The 26716-nt window shown below is 57.5% G+C and overlaps 2 protein-coding genes and 3 long non-coding RNA genes across 6 annotated transcripts; 2 read left to right on the top strand and 3 right to left on the bottom strand.

Moving 5' to 3' along the window:
- Positions 1-417: 417 nt before the first annotated feature.
- On the bottom strand, positions 418-5070 carry TLCD2 (TLC domain containing 2). 2 transcript variants are annotated; one of them, XM_056326354.1, is made up of 4 exons: positions 4770-5070; positions 4248-4330; positions 3312-3394; positions 418-1733 (listed from the first exon to the last, which is right to left on the bottom strand). In XM_056326354.1, the coding sequence occupies exons 1-4, from the start codon at positions 4955-4957 to the stop codon at positions 1356-1358; spliced, it is 732 nt and encodes a 243-aa protein (XP_056182329.1). In that variant the 5' UTR covers positions 4958-5070; the 3' UTR covers positions 418-1355. The 2 variants fall into 2 exon arrangements, with proteins under 2 accessions (XP_056182329.1, XP_056182330.1); XM_056326355.1 differs by having other exon boundaries at positions 418-1628.
- A 182-nt stretch (positions 5071-5252) lies between these two features.
- Positions 5253-11726, top strand: LOC130143601 (uncharacterized). Its single transcript, XR_008819782.1, has 3 exons — positions 5253-5611; positions 6811-6909; positions 7903-11726. It is a non-coding gene; the product is annotated as an uncharacterized LOC130143601 (long non-coding RNA).
- Positions 11727-11728: 2 nt separating this feature from the next.
- On the bottom strand, positions 11729-18826 carry LOC130143600 (uncharacterized). Its single transcript, XR_008819781.1, has 6 exons — positions 18584-18826; positions 15451-15580; positions 14919-15274; positions 14193-14646; positions 12129-12255; positions 11729-11852 (listed from the first exon to the last, which is right to left on the bottom strand). It is a non-coding gene; the product is annotated as an uncharacterized LOC130143600 (long non-coding RNA).
- Positions 13813-20733, top strand: LOC130143599 (apoptosis-inducing factor 3-like). The gene is made up of 18 exons (XM_056326356.1): positions 13813-13910; positions 14088-14197; positions 14283-14392; positions 14866-14910; positions 14992-15073; positions 15206-15318; positions 15741-15827; positions 16297-16388; positions 16609-16739; positions 17305-17420; positions 17896-17967; positions 18312-18375; positions 18834-18910; positions 18989-19106; positions 19256-19354; positions 19823-19898; positions 20349-20453; positions 20579-20733. Exons 1-18 carry the CDS (start codon positions 13813-13815, stop codon positions 20619-20621), a joined length of 1638 nt encoding a protein of 545 aa, XP_056182331.1. The 3' UTR covers positions 20622-20733.
- A 2551-nt stretch (positions 20734-23284) lies between these two features.
- Positions 23285-25606, bottom strand: LOC130143061 (uncharacterized). The gene is made up of 2 exons (XR_008819624.1): positions 25492-25606; positions 23285-23703 (listed from the first exon to the last, which is right to left on the bottom strand). It is a non-coding gene; the product is annotated as an uncharacterized LOC130143061 (long non-coding RNA).
- Between the last annotated feature and the right edge of the window lie 1110 nt (positions 25607-26716).

Raw genomic sequence — 26716 nt, 5'->3', positions numbered from 1 at the left:
GAGCGAAGCCACATGCTGGGTACTCTGCCTGCAGCCTGCCCTACTTCACAGTCAGCATGTTCCTAACTCCACAGGTTGCAAGCAGCTCGGTGCAGCAGGGCTAAAGGCAGAGCCACAGTGGGAACTGGCATCGTCCTGCTGCCGTTTAGCCTCCCCGTTGCCAGCCCCAAGGGAAGCGGAGCCTCCCCTTGCCCAGGAGGGCAGGAGAGCATCAGCAGGAACAGGCCAAACCTTTATCTTCCTCTGTAGAAAGGAGGGGGGCAGGGGAAATCCCAAGAGATGTAGACTGTGCCGGTGTATTTTTACTCTGCAATGGGGAGACATAGGATAAAAAGGACTGTGCTAAGCAGTAACACCCCTGGAGCAGGCTGGGATGCTGAATCCCTTTCTCCCTCTAAGCCCCTTCCCCTCAAGGCATTTCATTTTCAACCATTTATTAAAGGCTCATGTTAGTAAGAGCTTTTGCTGCTGGGTCAAAGCGTTACACTGCGCTGTGCAGCAGAACTTTTCATTCCTAATAAGTGCCTAAATCCTCATAGATGCCTATGCCTGAAAACTCCACATCTGTGGGAAGTGACCATCACATAGCATCATCCTGACTAGTGACTGACACTCTCCCACACTCATTTATGGGCACTTAATAGATCTGGGAACAAAACAACATGGAAAAAACTCCAGAAGTTGGCTGCCCGACCCCGAGCACAGCACCGCACACCCGCTGCCCAGTGCTCTGCCCCCAACTGGGACCCCACAGTGGGCAGCATCCCACCCAGACAGGTCTCAGCCTCTCCCTCCATCACCCACCTGGGACAATGTCCTCGGGGAGGACTCATGAGTTCAGGATTTGGCTTTTACCAGCCCTGCCCTCGAGGGTAAAGCCATAGAGCCTCTCTTGTCTGGTGCTCCCATGGGAAGCACCACAGAGAATGCTGGGCTGAGTGCAGTGTCCCCTGGCTGATGGTATGCTGTGGGCTGGAGCACCAAGGGTTTAGAAACCCGTGGTGTTTGGATGTCCAGAAGAGCAGTGGGGAAACAGCACTCCTTTGCTCCCTTCTCATCTCAGCGGTGCCTCAGGGAGCTGCGAGAGCTGTCGAGGCTTCTCCGAGCAGCTCCCTGTCGTCTGACCACATCATCCAAAGGTGCAGGGGGAGCAGAGCCCCAGTGCCTGCCCCAGGAGCACCTTCTCTGCTGTGCAGGGCCCAGGATCTGCAGCCACAAGAAAAGCCTGGATTCTCTGTTAGCATGGACCCTCCACGCAAGGTACTGAAACAGCCACATTGACTCTCCACTGCGCTTTGCTGTCCTCCTCCAGGGGCTCGGGGCTGCTTATCCCCCAGACCCTGCGGGGAAGGGGGCTATTGCTCCTTCTCCCGCTGCACATCCCGGCTGGACTTGAAGAAGTCACTGCGCAGCAGGCGGTAGAAGAGGATGATGTTCATGGGTGTCATGATTGCCATGCCCACTGTGCCTACAGCGTAAGTTGCTGGGGGCACATTCTCTCGATTGAGGAAGAGCCAGTGAGTCATCCAGGCCAGCGTGGCGATGCGAAATACCACGTAGGTGCCCAGGTTAATGATGCTGTTGAGGCGGTAGCAGGTGGTGTGCACCAGGTTGGCCATGAGCAGGATCTGCCGCAGGTGGAGGAAGATGGAGTTAATCTCCACCAGTAAAGCCACGAGGGCAAACCCGACATACTGATGCAGCAGCACTGCAATACCGAAGCAGACTATCACCTGGGAAGGAGAAAGAAGAAAGGCTGAGCCCAGGAGCTAGTTGCTCTCAGCTGCTGCAAGCCAGAGCCCTCCATGCTTGGGTGCAGCGTGGAGCAAGGTGGAAACTGTTATGCCAGTGCCAAACTGCTGGTCATCACCCCCCACGTACCTCTGCAGCACTGCAGCCTCCAGCTAGAGCTGCAGCCTTGGGCAGGAGATAAAGCCTCCTCACTGTTGCATGAAACCTGAGCATTTGGTGGGTTTTTTTTCCCCATGGGAGGAGAGGGAAACACTTCTATAAACTCCAGGTTGGCACAGGAGACAGCCAGACCTAGCCCTGCTTTTGTGGCCTGGGGAGTGTAGCTGGTTGTGGCCCAGCAGGTTTTTCCACACACAGACGGCTGAACTGGGTGGGAAGGGAGACCTGTAGCTCAGGGCTACGGTTGCTGCTGGCTCATGGTTGCTGCTGGCTCAGGGATTCTCCACAGAACAGGCACGCTGCAGGGATTAAAGGGCTTTGGTGCACGAGAGAGCCCCGTGGGATGCCTGGAGCCTGGCCTGAAGCACCCTGGGGCTGCTGGATGCCACAGCAGAGGACAGGACTGCTGGGGACACACTGGGCACGATTCCTGCCCAGCACCCTCCCTGCCGGGTGGGGGGACAGGCTCTGCATACCCACACTTTAGCACACTCAGTCCTTTCTTCAGTTTATACCACTAATGCTGTTCTCTGTATTGGCTCTTTAATGAGATTATCTGCTCCCTGCTCGTTAAGTCACTGTCTTGGCCTGAATTAGTTCTATTGTGGAGATGACCTTTTGACTTGCGAGCAGGAACTGGCAGAGCTGGAGGGCTCACTGGGCTCTCTGACCATCGCCTCCCCCATCTCAGCTCAGGTAGGTCCCAGTGATGTGCCTGTCCCCCCCATCCCCAGGCCCTGTTTCCCCCCCTCTGCCTCCCCTGTACCCGGCAGTGTCTCTGCTGCCCAACTCCTGTGCCAGCCCCCTGCCCTGCAGCATCTGACACGCTCTGGCATTCAGACATTGCAAGAGATCAACAAGAAACCCACACTGGGCTCAGCCAGCAGCAAGGTAGGCAGCAGGCACTGGTGTGGGGCTCCTGCACTGCAGCTGCTCCAGCCACCTCAGCCCCGTGGCCACGGCTCTGACCCAAATGAGAGGAAAGCACCGCGGGGAGCGGGATGGGGAAGGGGGTGATGTACTATGTAAACCAAGAGCCAGCAGGAGCTGAGCTGCTTGCCTGTACTGGTGGGGACACCTGGGTCACTGCCTGCCCAAGCCACTGCTATGGGCCAGACCCCAGCTCTCTTCCCCACTACTCCGTGCACACATGTTGTTTTTCCTACCCCATCTTTGGGTGCCTTTTTACAGACCCTCAAAGAGTACACAAGTCCTGCAGGACCAAGAGGAGCTCCAAGCCCTGCTGTCCAGACTCCTCTCCCCAGACACAAAAATCAGACGTTTTGTAACAGGCAGCAAACACCTACACTAGCAGTAGCAGGAGCCCTGCTCCTGTCCCCCAGCCCCCCTGGTGGTACAAGTGCCAGGGTCTGTCCCTCGGGAGCAACCGGTAGACTCACCACAGAGTGATGGAAGAGCAGTTCCCAGGACTGGTGAAGTTTCTGATTGCACAACATGTCCACAAAGTCTTCAAGGAAATAACCTGGGATCAGAGAGGCCATGAGCAAAGAAGGGGGCCAGGAGGGGCTGTGACAAGGGACCCCCTGCCCAGCAGGCTCTACCTGACTGGACTGGGCAGCCCCTCTGGGGAAGTGATGGCCACAGCTCAGCCCAGACCCTGCGTGGGTGGTGAGAGCGGGATCACATGCGGCAGGTGAAGGAAACCGGTGTGTTTTGGGTCCCTCCTGCAATCACTCCATAAGGATGCGTTCCCAGTGAGAGGCACTAACTGATCACTTGCATCAGTTCCCGGAGAAGGGTGAGAGCGAAGGCAGCACCCTCACCCTTGTTACCATCCCAGAATCAGACCCCTTTCCACCCTTACCAGCTGCAGGATTCACTGCCACCAAACCAACCCCACGTTGGCATTTTAGATAACTCAAACCTCCTTGCTGAGCTGTAGCCATGCCGGGAAGCCTGTTAGCACTGAATGGTGACAGATCTGCAAGAGGGTGACAAGGGGGTGGGTTGCGGGGGGAAGGCTTCACATAGCCAGAGGACTCAAAACTCCCACCCTCCACACCGGCAGGCAGGTTTAGCTTGAGGCTCTGGGGGGACCTGCACCAAGCCCATATCATGGGCACTTTTGGGGTGCCCCAAGCCCTGGCTGCCCCATGGGGACGGTGGTGGGCAGTCTGGTGCCCAGTACCTCCTGGCTGCGGGTGCCGTGGGACAGAAAGGAGCCACTGTCCTTTGCCAAGAATAGAGTGATTGTCTGGGGTGCCTGAGACATCGCTGCCCACGACGTGGCTCGAAGGGCTGGTGTCAGGCACCGACATGCCCCTGGGGACCCCCCGAGGGGCAGAAGAGGGGGCAGCCCGCTCCCCCCACCTCACCTACAGAGACAGCGACCAGGCTGTGCGCCCCGGGCGGGTGCGTGCCCACCAGGTCCTCGGACAGCCCAGGGTGGAGGCAGAACCTGCGGGGGAGAGGGGCTGTGAGTGCCAGGCAGTGCCTCTGGTTCCCCAGTTCCCTTCCAGCGACCCTGGTGCCCACCCGGTGCTGCTGACCCCCCCGGAGCCCTCCTGGGCCCCCTATGGCCACTCCTGTCCTGTTTCCCCTGGGTTCTTCCCTATCCCCTTGCTGCCTCCTTGTCCCTCGGCCCCCCTGCACCCCTCGATCCCTCCTCCATCCCCCAGTGCCCCCCAGTTTCCAGCTCCACACCCTCCTCAATGCTCCCCAGGGTCCCCCAACACCCCCATTCCCTCTGGTGGGCTCAGTCTCCCTCGGTGTCTGCAGGTTCCCGTCGGGGTCCCTCGACGCCCCCTTTCCCCTCTAATGCCACCGGTGCCCCCTGGCAGCCCGGAGCAACCCCCCGGCCCCAGATGCCGCGGGGGGCCCCGGGGGCCCCGGCTCACCCGGCCAGCGCCCCGCCACCGCTGAGCACGCTGTGCGCCAGCGACGTCCAGATGTTTCGCCACTTCCAGCGGTTGCGCCGGGCCGAGGGCGGCGGCGGCACCAGCCGCTCCAGCCCCCGGTTCAGCAGGCGGAAGGCAGCGAAGGAACCGGCCACCAGCAGCAGCCCCGGGCTGAGAGCCATGGGCATCCGCCGGCCCGCAGCCTGCCCCGGGCTCCCATGGGCACCGGCCGCGCTGCCCGACGGCTCCGCCTCGCCCGGCCCCGCGGTCCGCCCCGCCACCGCCCCGGGCACCGGCACCGCCCCGGGCACCGGCACCGCCCCGAACCTCCGCCACCGCCCGGCCCCGCCCCGAGCCCCCGCCACCGCCCCGGCCCCGGCCCCGGCCCCGCCCCGAGCCCCCGCCACCGCCCCGGCCCCCGGCCCCGCCCTGAACTTCCGCCACCGCCCCGAACCCCCGGACACCGCCCCGGCCCCGCCCCGAGCCCCCGGACCCCGGCCCGGCACCGGCCGCGCCCCGAGCCCCCGCCGCCGTGCCGGCCCCGGACCGGGGCGCCAGCGAGCACCGGCCCCGCAGGGAAGGGCCAGGGGGGCTGCGGGAGCCGCCCCACCGCTGGCATCGAGTGCCGGGTCCCACACCGGGGTCACAGCAGCCCCCGCAGGCTGGGGGCACCGTGGCTGGGAAGCCGCCCGGTGGGAAAGGGCCTGGGGCTGTCGGGCGGCAGCCGCTGGAGATGAGCCCCCAGTGTGCCCAGGTGGCCGAGGAGGCTGAGAGCATCCTGGCTTGTGCCAGAAACGGTGTGGCCAGCGGGAGCAGGGCAGTGACCGTCCCCCTGTACGCTGGTGCGCCCCCACCTCGAATCCTGGGGTCGGTTTTGGGTCCCTCACTGCAAGAAAGACACTGGGGGGCTGGAGCGTGTCCAGAGCTGGGCAGGGGGCTGGGGCACAAAGCTGATGGGGGGCGGCTGGGGGAGCTGGGGGGAGGGGGGGGTGTCAGCCTGGAGAAAAGGGGGCTCAGGGGGGACCTGATCACTATCTACACTAACCTGCAAGGGGGCTGTAGCGAGGTGGGGGTTGGTCTCTTCTCCCAAGTAACAAGTGATGGGACAAGAGGAAACGGCCTCAAACTGTGCCAGGGGAGGTTTAGATGGGATATTGGGAAAAATGGCTTCACTGAAAGGGTTGTCAAAAGCAGCGGGACAGGCTGCCCGGGGAAGTGGTGGCACCACCATCCCTGGGGGTGTTTAAAACCCACATAGATGCAGTGCTCAGGGACATGTTTTAGGGGTGGGCTTGGTAGTGCTGTGTTCACAGCTGGACTTGACGATCTCAGAGGTCTTTTCCAACCTAAATGATTCTATGATCCTATAATCTCCCGCTTCCCCCCACGCAGGGACGCAGACATGCAGGAGCAGCGACTCAGGGAGAGGTGGGAATGGGAAACAAGCACTCTGGGGGGGGGTGTCAGCCTTCCCCGGGCATCCCGCAGCAGAAAGGACAGCCAGCTCTAGGCCAGCTCAAGGGTGCCTGGCTGCCTAGGTGTCCCGTCACTGTGCTGGAGTTGGGGACACCTTCCTCGTTCCCCTGAGGCTCCCCTTCCAACTTGGTGGCACCAGGTGGCTGACCCCCTCACCCATGAGGGGCTGTGGCTGGTGGTCCTTCACCCCAAAGCATCCCTAGCACGTGGTACCAGGGAGGTTCTTGCACTGTTGCACTGTGCTGGGGAGCCATCCCCCACCCGGCGTGAGGACCCATACAGACACACACCACCAGGTCTGATTGCACATCAAGACTGCAAAAAAGTTCGATTGCCCCGGCAAAGAAAAATGCTTTGCCCACAGCACTTGTCCTCCATCCCTCTGTCCCATGTCTGGTCCCAAGAGGACCTCCCCAATGTCTGGGATACCCCAGTTCTGCTGTCTGGGGCTTGTAGGAATTCAGGATCTTTTACCCACGATTTCTTTAGTTCCATCCTACAGCTATGCTGCTTTTCCAGCTTCCCATAATTTGATTGCTCCCTTGTTGCTTTTTGATATCTCCAGCAGAAGCGCAGCTGCCGCACAGACCCTGCTTCTCTTCCGCAGAGGGGATGACTCACCGTGTACACACTGATTAATGTCAAGCTCTGCCTCTCCTTTGAGGTATTAATTTGGGATGAAATCTTCTATTTTCTCTTTGGTGAAACAGAATCATGTGAAGCCGGAGCTCTCAGTCACTGCCCTGGCTAGGGGGATGGACACCAAACCCCCAACAAGTAGTATGCTGGTGGAAGGGACGCTGGGGAGGGGAGTCATTGAACCAGATCTGAAGGAGAAGGGTGAGATAGTCCTAACCCATAGGAAAGCAGCTGTTCATGCTGCAGAAATTTGCTTAAAAGCCGGACAAGACAATGTAATTTCATAATGGTTAAGCGGCAGGAAGACACTGCCTGAAGTAATCGGCAGACCTGACTGCTCAGGGGATTATAAATAATCTCGTGTATTAGGACTTGAAGGATCACGTAGGCTAATCTGTTACTGAGAAGGCCAAATGCAAAGACATTTCTGTTTAGCAGAAGATATGCCGAGGAAGAGGAGTTGTGCCTTGGAGACATGCTGGGCTGCTCAGGGCACCGAGAGAAAAATCACATAACAATTAATTACAGTATAAAACTGCAGTGGGCTGATTTCCTAATGAGAAGCCGTCTGCAATCTTTTAGCCTCTGAAATCTCCACTGCCCCTTTCCGTGGTGGCAGCTCTGCCTGCAGGTAAAGTCCCAGACCATGAGACGCCTGCAAACCTGGCCCCATTCGTCCCAGGGGCTCCTCCATTGGTGCTGTTATTCTTCTAAAGATCAGAATTTGGCCAAGTTTTGGCCAGGCTGGGGTTGGGGACAGGAATAGTTGGAATGTTTCTGGATGCTGGAGCTTTTACCTACCACTTCTGCATGGGAGGAATTTAAGCCACGATTAATTGAGCCTCTGGTTGAGGGTCTTTGATCCCACTGCTAGAGCACTAGCAAAACCTGCATACATACTACTTTCTGGATAATTTTAGCCCAGATTTTATGTAATTTTACCTGGACTTGTAGTGGGGCAGTGCTTTCTTACAAGCCCTGTTTCCAGCCTTTTCTCCTTGTCTTCTTTCCTCTGCAGTAATGGCATTAACTGGGGACGGGTTTGGAGCTGCAGACTTCCAAGCCCAGTTACAGACAAGTCCCTCGACACCGGATCAGGCCAAATATTCAGCCAGATGCCACAGGCGCAGGGGCTGGGCTCCTCCGAAAGAAGCCGTGCCCGGGAGCAGGGACAGGAGCTGTCTGTCGGGCACAGCTGCCACAAGAGGTCCCTGCACGCTCGCTGGAGCGCCGGGGCGAGCGGCCGATCCGATGGGATTCCTCAGTCACACCTTATTTGCAGATAATGCCTTTTTCCACCCAAATTTCAAGACGTTTTCCAACAGTCCGCAAACGGCCTGGGAGGCAGCCCAGCCAGGGGACGGGTCGGTGGCGGTGCCTGCTCCCAGCAGGGCAGGGAACTCCTTCCAGATACCAGCAAGGATGCGCCTAGGTCCAACACGTAACACCATGGGGACCACAGCTGATCCCACGGCAGGGGCATCACAGCAGCAGCCGGGGTGTAAACTGAGGGTCCGGCAGGTTTTTCAATAGCTGGACAGTGTCTTTTTTTCTCCCTCTCACAGGCTGGAGCTTCTCTGCAGCCCGTCTGAGAAAGAGAACCCATTTCCCACAATAAAGAGCTGGAAGCTTAATGATAACCCCTCATATGAATTCTGCCAGACAAGCTGTGTCCTCCTCCAGATGCTCCCCACTACTCCTGGGTGGGGGTTTGGGTGTGCTTTCACAGCTCCAGCATCCCTTACACAAGGAGGAGCCCACTTGGCTCTCCACCACCTGGGGCTTGCTGTAGCCGGCAGATGTGGGAGCTTCTGACACGGCACAGTCCTTCTGGCAAAAGTCATGCTCCTGTTTTTGGAAAGCCTCACTTCCTTAATCAGCCTTTTTTAAGCCAGGGAATCATAAAGCCCATCTGCTCATCTAATGCCAGACCTGGCTCACACCTGAAATAATTTGAGGAGTCCAAGATCTCAAAACAAATCAAGCAGCTTGGCTTCCAAACTTTAATTAGCCATTGTCTTCATCCCACTCTAAACTGTGTCACCACCTTATCTGCTAGGCCATAGGAAGTCAGATGATACAGGAATGCTTTGCTCTATATATCCACATTTTCATTCAGAAAGTCTGCAACTCCACATTTATGAAAGGATCTACTGTGCAAAATGCACACCCTGTGCAGCAAAGCATGCCCAGGCATCGCAGAGGTAGTGGATGCAAACTTGAGTGCCCACCCCTTCCAACCAGAAACACCTTCCTGTTGTGGAAGCTGGATATTCTCCAGGTGGAACTGGGGATATACTCACCATAGCCACGGGAGACAGGCACATCAGTCCCTGTGAACATAGTGAGCACAAGTGTTTCTGCGAGCACTGACAGTGCAGAGAGTTTTTACTATGTTTTCCCCCAGCCCTTAGCTCCACTTCACATGCTCACCTCCCCAGGATTTAATGCAAGAAACACCAAAGTGTGCGTCACTGAACCGCTGCCCTCAGGACCTGGTCTTGTTCGGCAGAGGAAATCATCTGGTTTGCATCGTAGCCCGTCCATTCACCCTACTCAAGTCTGTGAGCTCAATGTCCCGAGAGAAAGACTCTTCCTTTTCCCTCCTCCAGTGTTTTGACCATCCCTGCAGGTGTTCTGCCGCCCAGGTTGATCATCCTTCCTGAGATCATTCCTTGAACAATAAATACAATGTCTCCTGGGAGCTTCACAGCACCAGGATGCTCTGGTGCCAGCTACCAGCTGCTGGTCACTGTGTGGCTGAACACAGCACACTGCCTTCTGCAGCCTGGCATGCGGGAATGTCCCCCCCTTACCAATAGCCAGCGCTACCCAGGCAGATCCTACTTTGCCCCATGGCAGGTTGCTCTGGATGCTCTTGCTTTTGGCCTTCTTCCTCTTTCCCAGGACTGGAGGTCTTTTTTTATCAGGATTTAGCACAAGGGACCTGTAGGAGAAGCCTGTGACAACAGTACAGCATCCCTAAGGATGCTGCCGGCTCAGCTGTGTCTCAAGGGCTTGGGCTCGACCAGCTGCCGTGATTTAGTTGTGCAAAGGATGTGCTCTCTCCCTCACACTCAGGTTGTACAGGTGTGCCGTGGGATAGAACAAAATTTCGCTGACAGACACACTGACTGGCAAAACCCCTTCAAGCACAGCAGCACAGGCAGTTCCTTCTATTTCTCCTCCACTTTCAGTAGCTGTCATGCCCCAAATTTATCTGCTTCTGAATTGTTTATCTGCTATAGCAAGGTTTCAGGTTCCTTCTTTCCTGATGGTGAGCAGTGAAACATGGGGCAGGGCGTCTGCCCAGCCTGTATCCCATCTTTCCCCATCGCCGGACATGAATGCTCAGGAAAAAAATGTAAAACAGCACATGTAATTATTCTTACCCCATTTATGCTATGAATAAGCAAATTCATTCTCACTAAATATTGCCTTCTCCACATCTTCTTCCCTTGTGGGATAAATATTTTTTCCCCTATTTAGCTCCCCATTCTCAAGCTTAAGTAATTTCTGACGGGTATCTATGTGCTTTCTGGTTACATCATGACGTATTTATGACCACATGTGGTTGGGGTTTTTTTTGCAATTCAGGCAGGTTCAGAATGAGTCCTGCAAGGTGGAAGCACGTCTCAGCCCCTACACCTACTCAGTGCAGCATCACACATTGCTGAGCCCACTTGATTCCTCCTGTGTTACAAATATAAGCACAGGAGCTTCCTAACTGCGTCTCCTGCTGCTGCTGGCTCCGCAACTTGGAACACGTTAGGTTCCCTCCTGAATTCTCTTGTTATTAATATCACAAACCAAGCTGTTCTGAGAGCGGTGTCCCATTAATCATTTTAGCTCTGCTGCAGTTTTCACCTCGCTTCCTCTTCCTGTGCCTGAACAAGTCTTCAATAACATTTGACTCTGTGGGTAATGCTTGGTTAAAATTGGCAGGTCTGCTGGGGCAGAGAAGGACCTGAGCAAGCTAGGGGCAAGCAAAGTGGGACAAGGGTGCAGCCACACGGCCGTGGCTGCATTACAGCATGAAAAACTGTGCTACACCAGCTGATGGTAGCAGGGACTTGAAAGGAGGAGAGCTACCCCTCTTAAACCTTCGCCTCTAAATCTGGATTTTTCCGGAGTGCTGAAACATGGGAGAGATGCAGCAAAAGTGAAGATATCTAATAAAATAAAAATTAAAAAAAAAAAATAAAAAAAAAGGTCAGCTCAGTGTCTCGAGTGAGTCAGTGCCAATGTCGGCAGCTGGAACAGTTAGAGATTTCTGGTGCCTACCTGGGCTCTGTGTTTGAGGGCACCGCTTCCTTTTACTCCCTTCCTCTGTTTAGTCCTGCTGTGTTACAAGGAAAGGTCTTAACCACTCACTCTGGGTTACCTAACAAAGGGCTAAAAGATGCTTACAGAGCATCTTCCTGAAAATCTGCCTCTGATACCATCCCATCACCTGAATCCCTCGAGGGCACGCTGTGTGTTCCTAGGTGCTGGCTCTCAGACACGCAGTAACACAGCATCCCCGCAGCTAACCCAAACCTTCCCTCTCACACCCAGTACCTTTTCCAACTTTCTATCCTTTGCCATTGTCTTTGTCCCCATCAGAGACAGGCATTTTGTTTTGTCTTTATCCCTTTGCATTTTATAAAAGCCCTTTCCTGGGTGCTCGGCTGCATCCAACAGCGTCCATCCGCGTGCAGCAGCATCCATCCGCATCCAGCAGCATCTATCTGCATCCAGCAGCATTCAGCAGCTGAATGAGCTGCTCAGCCTGTAGTGAGAACAGCACCGCATAGGACCGAGCTCCATCTGGCTCGTCCCAAAGCCTCCCACAGCTGCACACCTTTGTACCTGCTGCTTTGCCAGTGCGCTGCAGCTTTCATCCATAAGCAAACGTTTTCAGCAATTTCTGCCGAGTCAGAGAATGCCTCCACGAGGGCTGCTGCTTCTCCACGTGGGAACATGCTTCTGGGGAGTAATTACAGAGAGTTTAAACAGGGACATTCAGCAGCCAAATTGCTTCACATTCAGGCTGCTGGCCAGGAAGGCAGAGCCTGAAAGCTGCTAGTTGGCACAGTGAGAAAATACCTCGCACCTGCGCCCATCATGGGTGTGCATCGCCCATGGGCTAAGATCACTCCTTAAGCGGCAGCGCCCTGGCACCCGGCACTGAAAGAAGGTGTGCTCACAGCTTGGCGGGTCTGACAAGCGAGCTGCTTTGCAAATTAACCAGGTTGCACTTACCGAGCATCCCTGTGCATGCCCTCCTCTCCAGGCCATGCCCACCAAAGGAATTTTATCCCCCCACCGGGGGATCTGGATTTGGGAACGTGCTGCGCGGCAGAAAGCCAGTCCCTGAGCAGCTCTGGTTCTGCAAAGGAGATGATGGAAGCACACTGCTAGTAACTTTTCCCCCCTTAAATTTTGAGGCATATTTTAAGGTTGTGAAACATATTGACTGTGAAATAGAGATAAGAACTAGAGTAGACACAAACAGCGTAGGTGTTACTCCTGGATTTTTGCAACTCCCACTCTGTTGCAAAAATAGTACAGCAAGCAGCACGCTGCTCTGTGCCGTCCTTCACGGACCAAGCGACAAAGGGACCGTGTGCCTGGATGAGACCAGGAGCAGAGCTGGACACAAGGCATTGAACGGAAGGTGCTGAACGCTTCCCCTTCCTTAAAATCAATGGAGAGAGGTCCTACTGAAAGATCAAATTAAATTTATTTGAATAAAAATTTTTACATGTTACTGAAATGTAAAACAAGTAGCACAAGCATTCCAAAGCACTGCAAAAATACGTTGCACTGAGCTAGAGTGCTCTCCATCAAGGAAAGGGGCAATGGGAAGCCACAGCAGGGTATCACTGCATCCCCTCAAGTTTCTGGTCACGCTGAGCACTACGCACCTGGTCTTTAGACCACACCTGTGCCCTCAATTCTTTTGCAATTCTAAACCCCAGCAAAATATGCTTAATTAGGTGCAGACCAGTTGCAGAAATCAGATAAGACCAGCTGGCAGGCAGCCGCTTCCAGGAGATGCGTCTCCTGACGATGGGGACATTGTGCAACTCGGGGAGAGCATCACCCAGCCGTGGGCTGGTGGCAGGGAGCTGCAATAAGAGGGTGTCACCTCCGCGGAGGAGAAACTCTCAGACGGTGGCTTTCTGAGGCGGGGGCAGGTGCCTGAGCCCCCCTGCAGCGCTGGGTGAGTACCTGCCGATGCTTCTCCCAAGGGTCCCGGGAGCGGGGCAGCGGCACAGTGGTGGTTTGCGGGAGCCAGTGGGCATCCTGCCCTGAAACCTGCCCCCAGCAGCCCTCCTCTGGTCTGTTTCTTGCTTTTTTTCCCCCAAACAGAGAGGGAGATTCCTAACCAGCCTCTCAGCTGATTGCTGAGGCAGGGGCAGTGCTAAGGACCCAGGCGTCTGGCTCTTTCTAGCCCAAGGAGGCATTGGGGATGGGGATTATGGCTTTTGTTGTAATTAACATGAATAACATTAGTTCTCGGAGAGGCTGAAGTGACTCTTTGGACCCCGACTTGACGCAGCCACGGGATACGGTGGCGGCACCTCACCACAAATAACCATAGTTATTTACAGCCGTTTTTAATCATATTTGCTCACTCACCCTGCACTGCCATCGAGTTTAATGGCACACAGGGCTGAAAACAAGAGGAGGGTTAGGGCGGACGAGAAAAGGGCAGGGGCATGGGTTGTAGGCTTGGACCCAGATTTAAAAAGGGGGGAAACGTGTTTTCCACCGTCTGAGGGTTTTTTCCTGCTGTACGAGGAGTTGGGAGCCTCCTGCCTGCCTGCTCCCAGCCAGGGTGGTGGTGTCCCAGCATTTTGGGGTGGGATTTTGCAGCACAGCACGGGGGAGGACCGTCTGCCAAGGGGCAAAAGGCAGCAGCTACCAGGTGACGGCACCCATGGCGGCCAACCCTTCCCTCTGCTCGCCCGCAGCCATGGATGGTGATGACACCGTCACTGCCGAGGTCTGCCAGGAGGCCGACGTTGGGGATGGAGAGTGAGTACCCGGGGCCTGGCCTGCTGCCATGAGGCCTGCAGGCAGCAGCGCTGGCATCGCCATGGTGACAGGCGCCATGCTGGCGGCCGCCACGTTGTGGGCTGAGGGAGCAACGTGGTGGCTGTGAGGGGCCGCCCCCCGCCCCCCAGGGCGCCCACCTCCCCGCTGCTCCCGCAGGCTCCGGGAGGTGATGGTGGCTGGCTACCCGGTGCTGCTGGTGAGGAACAAGATGGAGTTCAGCGCCCTGGGCAGTAAGTGCCCCCACTACAACGCCCCACTCACCAAAGGTAACGCCGGCACCGGGCAGGGGGGAGAAGCCATGGCAGGGGGTCAGTCCTCTCTGCTCAGTTCTGGGGGGCTTTTCTACTGCAGGAGTCTTGAGAGGGGAGAGGCTGCGCTGCCCTTGGCATGGCTCCTGCTTTAATATCCGAACTGGAGACATCGAGGAATACCCTTCGCTGGACTGTCTTCCCTGCTTCAAGGTGACTTCTTGTCTCTTCCTCCTCCCAGCTTGGGCCACATCCTCCATTCCACTCACGTTCATTCACTCTCACCAGCTCTGTGCCCCTGACACCAGCTGGAAGCACCCTGGTCTGGCCACAGCTCCCGGGTCTAGGTCGCGCAGAGCTACAGATGGGATGATTTCTTGGGATCATCCAACTCCCTGTCCTAAAGCTCCTTTCAATCAAAGGTGATGCCACACATCCTGGTATCCCCCTCACAGCCAGCACAGATCCTTTGGAAAGAAAAAAGGATTTACACCTCTTCCTGAGTGCTCTTGGGATGAGGAGAACAGCCCATGAGCTCCTCAGCATCATTTGACATCCAAGAACCCTAGGAGCCACTCTCAGTGTGTTCGAGACAGATGGCCCACTGGGCTAGAACCTCCCAGGAAAGCTCCTACCACAGCCTTATGAATGTAGCACTTAAATGCACTCTCCTTTCACCCCTTCAGGTAACAGTGGAAGATGGCAGGGTGTTTGTTACAGCAAAAAAGAAGGTACTGACCTTACCTGCTGTCACCAAGCGCAAGCAGCACCTTGGGCTGGGTTTGATTTCAGCATTTCTCATTTTCTTCTAGGATCTTGAAAACAGCCGGAGGGTGAAGGACACAAGCAAGCGATGCCCCTACAACCGGGACACGATGCTGCTGCTGGGGGGAGGTCAGTGAAGTGGCCTGTACTGTGCCCTGCCCACATATGGTGTGAGCTGCCACTCTTCTCCAGGGAGGACCTGACTTCTTCCTCCTACTCCATAGCGATGTGTAAGAGGGCTGAGACGAGCATCTCTTGTAGGTGTGGCTGCCTTGGTGTGTGCAGAGACACTTCGTCAAGAGGGCTTTACCGGCAGGATCATCATGGCAACTAAAGAGAAACATGTTCCATATGACAAGTCCAAACTGAGCAAGGTTCGTACGCGAGAAGGGCAGGACCGTGCCTGGGTACCATGTGTGAATTAGGGACATGGCCGACACTCAGGACCAGACTGAGCAATTGAGTGAGACATTCTGGCAAAGCAGAAGGGGTGCTGAGGCACTCACAAGGAAAGGGGGTAATATTTCCAGCTAACATCTCACTTCTTCCTCCCAGAAAGTCTTTGATCAGAGTCCATCATAAGCTAGTGGTTTTTCACTGAGTTCTTCCCACCAGAGTCTGAGTTGATGGGCTTTTCTGAGGGGGACAAGAAGATGATGGGGATCAGGCAGTGTGGGGAGCTGTGATTTACTCATGCAAAACTCACCTCTTAGGCAAAATTACTTCCCAGTAAACACTGCCAGAGTATTGCTGTCTGGAAGAAGTACTTTGTTTCATATTTCTGCTTTGTTTCCAGGAAATGAACTTGAAAGCTGAGGACGTTTACCTGAGGAAACCTGAATTCCTCGATGCTCACAGCATAGAGTTCTGGACAGAGAAAGAGGTACGAGAGCAGCTGCACCCAGTCCTCCACGGGCGCTCCTGTCTCTGCCGTGGGGAGGGGATGCCCACGCCTGCAGGCACAGTGCTACATTTATAGAAATTAGGGCTCTGCCTAAGTACACACATTACCCTCTGGGACAGCGTTCCAAGGCCAGTGCTAGGGATAGTGTGCATGCCTGGGGCGTAACACTCATCTGTGCTACCCACAGGCAGATGTGCCCACCACGTGCAAAGAGGGTGACCCTTGAAACTAGCCTTCTGCGCACCCCTTAGAGGAACCTAGATTTGGTGCTGTCATACTTAGCGCTCCTAAAGCCTGTGGGAAGTGAGAGAGAGGACCCAGCATCCCTCATCTCACCCGAGTCCCCAGAAATAGAGCAGGCAGTCGCAGGCGAGCAGAACGGATTGATGTGGCAGGACACCAGTGGACCAGAGGTACCTGTCTGATCTTTGCCTCCTTTCTCCTGCAGGCAGTGTCAGTGGATTTCCAGAAGCAGAAAGTCTATTTCATGGATGGGTCCTCTCAGAAGTACAATCAGCTGCTCATTGCAACCGGCAGCCAGTGAGTGCACAAAGCATTTGCCACACACAAAGTATTAGACAGGACAAGATGGGTCAGCGCTGGGGTGTGGAGTTCTAGAGGCATGTGAGAGGGAGGTGGTCGAAGATGAAAGGACAGGATGGGATGACACAGCCAAGAGATTGCATGGGTTTGTGCTACCCCCTCTTTCTTTCTGTTTCATTTTTGATCATGAGACATATCTGGATTCTCTCTCTTTCAGCTCCAGCTTCCTCAAAGTCCCTGGTGCAGACCTGCAGAACATATGCAATCTCCAGACTCCAGAAGACTCTAGCAAGATCTTAGAGCTGGCGACTGGGAAGAATCTAGTGATCATAGGAGCTTCATTCATAGGTACCAGGCTGCAGTGCGTATCAAGTCATCAGTGATAGCCTTGAAACCCCCTTCTGTTTGTGTGCAGATTAACTAGAGGCCTCGGGGAAGGGATGTCCGTTCACTACCTGGCTGGGCTCCTCCCTGGAGCCCTTTAGCTGGTGGGGGTATGCGTTATACAGTACACATTAAGTCTTCCCTGTGATAGCCAGAAACTTTGAGAGCTATAAATGGTTCTTGGATGTGGACAGAGGGAAATGTGCCTCATGAAAAGGTCATTGTCCTTTAGAGGAGCTGGATTCCCCAGAAGCATTGGGAAAGTGAGGGGGTAAGGCACAGAAAGGGAACTATTTTGTACACAGCCAGGAGCTTTCTCTGCATTTCCTAATTTCTAGGGCCACAGTACATGAGAACAAAGAGTTGGGAGAGCTAAATACCTCAGCCCAGAAATGCATAGATGAGCAGTTAAACATTGGCAATACATCAGGTTTGTTCTCCTCACCTGGAAGGAGAAAAGTTTTCCAAGGAGGAGAATGCAGGCTCATGCTTGCAGCAGACTTACTTTGGGCATGCCTTTCTCTTGCAGGAATGGAGATAGCTGCCTTCCTCTCAGACAAGGCTGGTGCCATCTCAGTGGTGGAAAAAAAGGAGTTCCCTTTCCAGAACACGCTGGGTCGCCAGGTTGGAGGTGTCGTCATGAAGGTTAGGAAAATCCAGTGCTAATTTCTAGGATGGAGAACGCATGCTATCCAAGCAGCCCTGTGATCCTCAACAAGTCCAGGAAATGGAGCTCCTGTGCTGAGTCATAACGCTGTGTGCCCAGCCACCTTTCTCACATACAGCTCACTGAAGGAGCTCTGCACACATGGCTGGTCCCAACCTCCCTCACGTGCACATCATGTCCCCGGCTCAGTTTAAACCCCCAAGCCCTGCTTCGTCCTCAGCTTCACCCCCAAGCCCTGCTCCATCCTATACCCACCTCATGCTCCAGTCCTGACCAGGGCAGCAGTGAAGCCAGGCTTCCAGGCACCCTGCACCAGCCAGGGACATAAAGGAAACCTCTCTGCAGCCTGGAGCAGCAGCTAAGCTGCCTGCCTGGGTTTTGGTGGGATATGCCTGTTTTTACAGCAGTACAGCCTGGAATTTCCTCCTGAATACTCAGACTAGTCTTTTTCAGATGCTTCAAAATAAAGGGGTGAAGTTTCACATGAAAACAGAACTCTGTGAGCTGAAAGGAAAGGACGGAAAGGTCAGTCACACCATTGTGATCCCTGAACTGCTAATTTTTTGGGAAAAAAAACCCCAAACAGAGGTATAACACAGTGCCTACATCTAAGCTGTCCTCTCCCATGTCTAGACTCTCACATTTCTTTTCATTGAACACAGCTGTGGGCTCAAAGGGCATCAGTACATGTTCATATCTCAGGGACAACACTGATTTTCTCCTACATTCCTGGCAGCACACATTAGTTGGACAAGGTGATCTGAACCCAGGGAAGAAAAAAAGACAGCAAAGAATGAGGCAGCAGGGATGCTGCAGGAATTAGGACAGAGTTTTTAACCGTTTCTTAATGATTCCTGCTTCCTTCCTAGGTCACAGAGGCTGTTCTTGCCAGTGGAGAGAAACTACCTGCAGATGTGGTAGTGGTGGGAATAGGTAAGAGACCCCAGCTGGGAGAGGGAGGCAGCTCTGGGAAGAGGGAGAACAGCCAGCAAGCCCAAAGCATCACAGTTCATTCCCAGGACATCATTCCCTGCAGTCTCATTCCCACTCTCTCATCCAGCCCTTCTTTTTGGCCCCAAACACCTGGAGAAAGTTAGCAGCCCATGAGCAAACACTTGGCAAGAGAAAAGGAGCTACTTACGTTCTCACTACGACTTTGGCACGCTTGCTGGGCTCCATAGGTCACTGCCGCGCTATCAGAGCGTGCCTTGTTCTGGACCCTGGTTTTATTACCCCTGGATTATCTCAGCCCAAGCACCGGTCACTGCTGCAAGCTACTCTGCTCCAAGCAGGCTGAACAGGCACCACAGGCACGTGCTTGCTGTAAGGCCAAGTTTCCTCCCTGCCTCTGCAGAGCTTTGCTGCCTTTCCCCTTGCTCCTCTCCCCGCAGGGGTGTCCCCCAGCTCAGCATTTCTGAAAGACACCTCCATCGCCAGAGATGACAGTGGTGCCATCCTGGTGGATCTGGTAAGTGCCAGCGGAGTAGCCCTGGTCCACACTAAATGCCCTCCCTCATCATTGCACTAATTGCATTTTGTCCATTAGCGTATGCAAACCAACATCCCAAATGTCTTCGCTGCGGGGGATGTGGTCTCCTTTCCTGTAGCTCTGCTCGATGGGAACTGGTCCAGCATCCATCACCAACAGGTGGCCGAGGCCCACGGTGAGACAGCGCAGCCGCCTCGCTTGCCATCTCCCCTCGGAGATGGGCATGGAGGGAATGGGGCAGAAGGGACAGCGGGATAATGAGAGGCAGGGAGCACTTCCTCGAGGATCTACAAGATAAATATTTCCTCTGCTGGTTCATCACAGGTCACATTGCTGCCTTAAACATGCTGAGGAAAGAGAAGTTGTTGCACACTGTTCCCTTCTTCTGGACCACGATATTTGGGAAAAGCATCCACTACGCAGGTAGGAGGGGGCAGAGGGATGGGAACAGCCAAACTGTTTCCTAGCCTGTCTGCTCACCCACCACTGGGGCTGGGGCTGGTAAAAACACAGCGATTGCAGAGTTTACCTGAAGCAGCTCAGGTTTTGGACTGGCTGCTGTGGAAAGTTTGTGTACCCTGTTTCTGCACTCTGGGCCTGAAGGTTACCCAGAGCTCTTGTTCTTTGCTGATCTCCAGTGGCTTAGAGGACACGAAGGAGGAAGAATTTCCCTCTCCAAGCCAAGGAGAGGCTTGGGGTCATGACAGAGGCTTGTACCGCTGGGGCAGTTCTGCTTGTCCAGGGCTTTCATGCCTGCTCCAGCCCTAGCCCAGACCCCTGCCCCAGCCAGTCGCTGTCCCCTCTGTCCCTACCTCTGATGGCACTGCAGGGGATGCATGGCAGCCACTGTACCAGGGCTCCCCGAGCAGGTTGCCATGCTTTCTCTCACAGGCTGCGGGAAGGGATACACAGACACTGTTGTGAAAGGCAGCCTGGAGCAAGAGAAGTTCCTGATCTTTTACATCAGGTGAGTGAATCCATGGCCAGTCTGTGCCCTGACACGGCAGGGCACGGTTCTCTGCCTTACGGCCCGCAGAGCTCCTGCGGAGGCTCCACATCACCTCCCACAGCTGCACATCGCAGGCAACTGCTGGTCGTTGAACCAGCAGGGAGATGGTTTCAGAGAAAAACCAAAGCAGGGCAGGGAAGAAGAAGAGGACGAGCTTTGATGAAGACACCAGCTGGGCAGGGAGCCTGGGACACATCTTCTCTCCCTCTGCCCTGCTGCTCCCAGGCTCCATGCCCAGCTCCCAGCAGTGCCAGGCGATCTGCCACAAGTCCCCGTGCACCCTGCAGTACCAGCCACCCTGCCCTGAGCCCTCCAAAAAACTGGCCTCCAGCCAGGGTGCCACGGGGATGCAGCCGTGCCGAGTTATGTACACTGAAGAGATCCACATTCTTCTGCTTTCCCTTTCAGGGACGGCTTCGTGACTGCAGCTGCCAGCCTGAACTGTGACCCCATGGTGTCTCTGATTGCAGAAGTCTTATACTCGGGGAAACAAATCTCTAAAGAAGAAGCAGAGTAAGTGACACCCTGACGGAGCTGGTGGGTGCCTCTGTGCTGCCTCCCCCATGCCAGCAGAGTCCACTGAGACAAGAAGCCGAGATGAGTTACTGCAAATCCCCAACATGCCTCTTGTTTTTCAGGGCCTGCGACATCAGCAACATACCCTTGCTGGCAGCAACCTAAGTTTGGTACATGCCCTGCTGCGAGTGGCACAGAGTCAACCAAGCGTTAACAGCTCCACATCCTCCCATCCTGGCACAAGAGAAATAAAAATCACGAGCAAAGCTGAACCCGGCACCTGCGTTTTGTGTGTGCAGACAGCCCTTGGCTGCTCGCTTGCATGCTGGGGCGAAGCGACGCAGCGCTTTCCCCCTCTCTTCAGGACAGTGATCTGCTGTGCTGGATAAGAGGAGGATGCCCGCATCCTGGAGCTTGGCTGAGGGCCTGAGCAGGCAGAAGCAGCCACACGTCCACAGATCCACCCAACCCCTCCTGCTCCTTGTGCTGGCTGTAGGCAGGGAGCTTTCATTCAGCACACCGGTCACGCTGACCTTCTACTTTGTAAAAGCACATTTTCCCAGCGAGGGGAGCTGTGACTGAGGCAAACCGCTCTCCCAGCTGGGAACCAGATAGCCTGTGTGCCAGAACTCACACCAAATACCCTACCCCTAAGGACAGAGGGCTGCCATCTGACCTCGGAGCCAGCAGCACCTGCTGACATTGCTACAGCCGCCTTCAATATTGCATTAGCTGCTGCAGCAAGCGCTTCCCACCCCCCGACAGCAGCCAGCCTCCAGCAGAGAAATCCCAGCCCCAGCCGGCATTCTCTCTCCTGCCATGTCCCTGCACGCTGGATGCTTCGAGGAGGTGGCCAGACGCTGCAGGAAACGCAACCTCGATGCTAGAGGAAAGAGTTACTAGCTTTTTGCAAGGCAAGAGCGAGAAACGCTGTGCTTTCTGCAGGAAACACTGCACTTACTCACTGATCACATGGGGCTTTGCAGGAGGAAGGATAAGCCCCAAGAGCCAGGCAAGTTCCCGCAGGGACACTTTGTCAGCCTAAACCCCCTCTGCTTTTAAATGAAATGTGGGCTAGCCAGAGCCCGAGCCTCTTTGCTCAGCAGGTGAGATACTGCAATCCTGGGTCTGCGTTAAACACACAGACTTGCACTCCTGCACCTTCTCACGTATGAATTTGACCTGAAATACAGCATTTCACATTTCCTGAGCCCAGGAATTAGTGGTGCTGCTGTTCATGGCAACACTCTCCCCTGAAACAGCCACATCTTACCGGGGAAAGAGCTGGTGTTCAGCAGCGCAGGTCAGTCCTTCACAATGATGGGAGGAAGCAGCCAATCTAAGCGTTATCTGTACACCAAGGCACGCAAGGGTGGAGATGCTGGTGGCCGGAGCATGCAGCTCCCCTCCGTATGAGCATCCACAGCGCTGCATGGGAGGTGGGGCACAGCGCGGGAGCTGCTCCTCCTTGCCCATGAGCATCCTGCACACACCAGCCCGTGACTTTTTGCCCCCTCGGTGCACTCCAAGACTCCTTGAGCACGGAGCAGGTGCCAGCTATTTTGTATCGGCTTGCAGCAGGGCAGCTGTGGTGGAAGAGGCCAGCTTTGAGCAGTAAGGACAGTGGCTGAGCACCTCCAGCCTCAGGCAGAGTGCGATCTGAGAGGGTCCAGCAGCCCCGCTCCCTCCAGGTGAGAACGCCCCTTGAAGAAACTCAGCTTCTCACAGCTATCAGCAAGCACACACCAAGCAGAGCAGCTTTATATAAGGAAGAACCCCAGGATAACAGATCTGCTCCACTTCTACCACTTAAATAGACGCCAGGCCATTTCCCACGCATCACCAGGTGCCAAAATCTGGTAGCAACCCTGCCTTGGGGTGGCTGGAGCCTGGACAAGTAGATTGAGCTGACACTGTCTAGATTTATTTTAGCACAGGGCCATTCCCTGCTGCCCACCCCTGAGCTGGGACCAGCCCTGCTCTTTCTGGCCGGGCCGGAGCAGCAGTGCCCGGGCACTCCTCTGCTTCCCAGCCACTGAGGCAGCCTGGGGGGCAGTGGTCCCAGCAGTCCCAGGGGAGAGGCACCTCTCCAGGGGTGCTGAGCCTCCTAGGAGCCCCTGCTTCATCCACAGATATTTCACCCTGCACTGAGCTGTAGGAGAGCTATGCAGCTCCCCTCTCACCGCCTGCAAGGCAGGGAGGTGTCTCAATCCCTGGAGAATAGCTTCTAAGTTCCATTTTGGGGCAGTCTTCTGCTTCTGTCCACCAGCAAGGCAGAGCCTGGCCCACAGAGGAGCCCAGCAAGGTTCACCTGGGCCCTTCTCAGCACTGCCAGATATATCTGGAATCCTGGTGCTGCCCCAGAGCTGGCCGCAGATAGGGCTGCCTGGCCTTGCAGGATGGTGGTTGCTGGAACGGGCGTCTGTGGCCATGCGTGACTCGGCCCTGAGTCACCCGCTCCCAGCAGCCTGGTTCCACCGCACCCGGCCCTGACCCACACCAGGGCAGCGTGGGTGTGGAGCTGGCCCTCTCCTCCAGCTCCATTCCACAGCCCGCTGTGTTGCAGGATCAATCCTGCTCCTGAGCTCAGCAGCAGGTGAGTCCTGTGAGCGACACTCAGCCTCGTGTTACCTCTTTTGCTCAGGACAAAGCAAGCTGACCTGAACAACCAACTCCCCACCCACAGACCCTGATGCAGCATCAGCCAGGGACTGAGCTCCAGCACCATGGCCCCCCCCTCCAGCACCCTGTGGGGTCCACAGCCCCCACCACCCTCATGCCAGGCAGGTGCGGGCATCCCATGAGCAACAAACTTCCTAAAACCGCACTGTTGAGCAAAACAGAAAGTTTAATGCCTCTTTTGTTCTTCTCTAGTTGTCTCTCAGCTCAGTGCCACCCCACTGGCAGGGGCGGGGGGGGGGGGGGGGGCCCTGCTCAACAGCCCCGCAGCTGGCAGGGCTGCCTGGCAATCCTCCAGCCAAGGCTCTGTTCGGAGGCTGCGAGGAGACTTCTTCATCCCGGTCGGGCTCATCCTCAGCCCTCAAATCCACAGGATGCTGCAGTCCGGGCTCCTGCCGGTTGCTCAGGGCACAGGTCCGGCTCTGACATCCAAGATTGCGGTGATGAGAAGAGAGTGGCTACATTCAACAGTTCTTCAACTGGCAGCTTTAGCTACTAGAGAAGAACATAAAGCTTGCCACTGAAGAACTGGTGCTGGTTAGCCAGGAGCGGGGCGGCAGGGCAGCACCTAGGAAGGGAACACAGACATCAGAGCCAGGATCCAACCGTGCTGAGCTGAGACGTCACCTGCAGCAGCCACCCCGAGCAGCAGAGCTGCTCCTCTCCCCCACCTCAGCACCAAGTCCTGATCCACCGCCTTGTCATTCCCCCCGCCCTGGAAGCTTCTTGGGGCTGAGAACCCCCTGAATCCTCCCCTCCCCCACCCCAGGGGATCCAGAAGCAGCTCTTCCCACTCTCCCCAAGCAGGTGGTACATGAGCTCCAGCCAACCCTAAAACGCCGGGCATGGAAAATCAAGGCCGTTTCAGCCAGAAAATAAAAAAGATAAGGCAAGCGGCTCCGGTGGGGACCGGCGGCAGGGAGGCTCCCGCAGTTAGGGGTTCAGGCACTCCCTGGCTGCTCACCTCGGGCATCCGTGCTGGCAGGGTCCCACCTGGCCGGGGGCCAGCGGCCGCCTGCCGGGGAAGACACTTTGTCAGGCGGCTGCTGCCAAGCCACCAGCGCCAGAGGAATTTGGGGGAGCGCAGCCTGTTTTCTGTGTCATTTTGTCGGAGAAGGCCGCCGCCAAGCCTGGGGTTGGTGGGGGATCCTGCTGCTTTTCCCTCCACCCAAAGAAAAATATCCCTTTTCCACACCGCCAAGCATTTCAGCTGCCGGGATCAAGTTCTGGGAAATCTCCCCAGGCGTCCAGCCCCGCCGGGGTGGGGGGGTGGGACGGGACGGACAGACAGCCCTGGGAATCGCCCCCCCTGGCCGGCCACCCCAGAGCATCCTCCCACCAGCGTCACCCCAAAGGCACTGGAGATCCCGGTGGCCCCGGGCGGAGGGAAGGCCCCGGTGGGTGTCCCGGCGGGGGTTCCCGGTGCGGGGCCGGTGGCCGGGGCGCAGCGGCGGGGCCCGGGGATGCCGAGCATTCCTGGCGTGCCGGGTACATCTGGTCCGGATTCCAGCGAGCGGGTCCCGGCCCTGCTCCACCCCCGCCGGCCCGTGAATCAGCACCCGCCGCTGAGCCACCGGCCCCGCCAGCACCGGGGGGAGGGGGGGCGCCCTGCCGGCACCGGGGGCTGATGGGGGGGGGGGGCCTCTGCCCGTAACAGGCCCCCACCATCCCCCTCACCGGCACAGACAGACCCCACCGGCACCCACAAGGGTCCCGGTGGGAGCTCGCCCGCTGTAAAACCCGCCGTATGCCCATCGGGTGCCCCCCTCACGGTAACGGGGTCACCCCCCCGCTCCAATGTCTCCCCTCTCGGTAACATCGGGTGCCCTCCCCCGCTAACGGAGGCGGCTCCCGCCGCCGCACCACCGTAAAGCCGGGCCCTTTGCTTCCCCCGGGGCACCCCGCCGCCCTCCCGCCCCCTCGGCTGCCCGGGATGCTCCGGTTCCTACCCACGGCGGGGAGCGGCTTCGGGTCAAAGTCTGCCCAGCCCGGTCCCGGAGTGAAGGTCACCCCCGGGGCGCCACCGCCCGTCGCGGGCCGGCCCCGCCCGCGGCCCCGCCCGCCCCACCGGGACCCCCCGGAGCGGGGACCGCGCCCGGTCTCGGCCCCAACCCCCTCCCTACCCCGCCCCGCCGCCACCGGGGGCGAGGCCGCCCGGCGCAGGCGGCGCCCGCGGAGCCCCGGGAAGAGCCGCGGCAAGCCGAGCCCCCCGCTCCGCCGTTTCACCCCCGGGAAAGGTGACCTTCCCCGGCGGGACTACGGGGTGCGGAGGGGCCCTCCCCGACCACCGGTAGCCCCCCGCCGCCAGGCTCGGTTACCCTTAGCGCCCGCCCCGGCGCGGCCCCGCCAGACCCACCTGCGCGGCGCGGAGCGGAGCAGCCCCGCTGCGGCGCGGCGCGGCCCGGCCCGGCCCGATGCCGCCGCCTCCCCCCGCGCCGCGCGCGCCGGCTCCCGTCTCGGATCAGCTGGCGGAGTCATGACGCAGCCACCCACCGGCCCCACCCCCAGCCAATCACCTCCCGGCACGGGCGGCGCCCGCCCCGCCCCCGCTGCGCCCGCCTCCGCCACGATCGCTGCTGGCTCCCGCCAATAGCGATCCAGCACGGCCAGACGCTCGGCCAATGAGAGAGCAAAGCCAGCGCCCTGCCCCGCCCACCCCCAGGGGGCAGCGCTGGGCGCTCCCGTGGCCAACCGGCGGTTGCCTAGGAAACAGTTGGGCCCGCCCCCCGCCGCGTGGCATGCCGGGAGGTGTAGTGCGGCGCGGCGCTCCCGGCATGCCCCGCGTGCTGTGAGTTGGCATTTTCAAGAAGGTGAGGGAGGCGACGGAGGGGGGCAGGGTGGTTCTTAAAGGGCCAGACCCTCCCGGCGAAGCGCGACGCCATTGCGGGGCCGCCCGGTCCGCCCCCTCCCTCCCTCGGGCGGTGCCGCCCGCTCGTCTCGGCGCCGGGGCCGGTGACACAGCCCCGATTCCGAGAAGTTGCTCGAAGTCGGCGGCCAATCAGAAGTGAGCGCTCGCCCTTCTCACCAATCAGCGGACGCGAGGGGCGGGGCCGCGGGAACTCGGCTGACCCCGATGACTTGGCAGCGCCGCGCGATGACTGGACAACTTCTTTAAAGGGGCCGCGCCCTCGGAGGGGCGGGGGGTTTGGCGGGGAGGACCGAGGGCAGGGGGCGGCCCGGCCCGGTAAGCGGGACCTGCCTGCGGGTGAGCCACGGCGCTCCCGGCCCGGGCCCGGCTGGCTGCTGCGGGTCGAGCCGGTTGGAGCTGCGCCGCCCCTTTAAGGACGTTTCCTGCCCTTCGCCCCAGTAACAGCTGATTGCCGCCGGCAGGGGGCGGGCAGCCAATGGGTTACTTCCACGTCCCACCCATGTGACTCCCACGCGCCGGCTGCCGCCGCGCCATGCGGCGCTGCCCTGCGAGAGCCCCCTGCGCCCTTAAAGGGGCCGCGCGGGATCTGGCCGCGGGAGGGTGCCCAGGCACCTTCCCCCGCGGGCTGCGCCGCATCGACAGCCCCGCGCCGGGCAGGAGGGGTCAGGCACGGCCCGGCAGGCGCCTGCGGGACCCCGCTCGGCTGGCGGGG

Source organism: Falco biarmicus, chromosome 1 (assembly GCF_023638135.1).
Source record: "Falco biarmicus isolate bFalBia1 chromosome 1, bFalBia1.pri, whole genome shotgun sequence".
In the NCBI taxonomy this organism is placed as follows: domain Eukaryota; kingdom Metazoa; phylum Chordata; class Aves; order Falconiformes; family Falconidae; genus Falco; species Falco biarmicus.
Note: the sequence above shows the minus strand (reverse complement) of the source record. Positions and strands in the feature narration are given on the sequence as shown.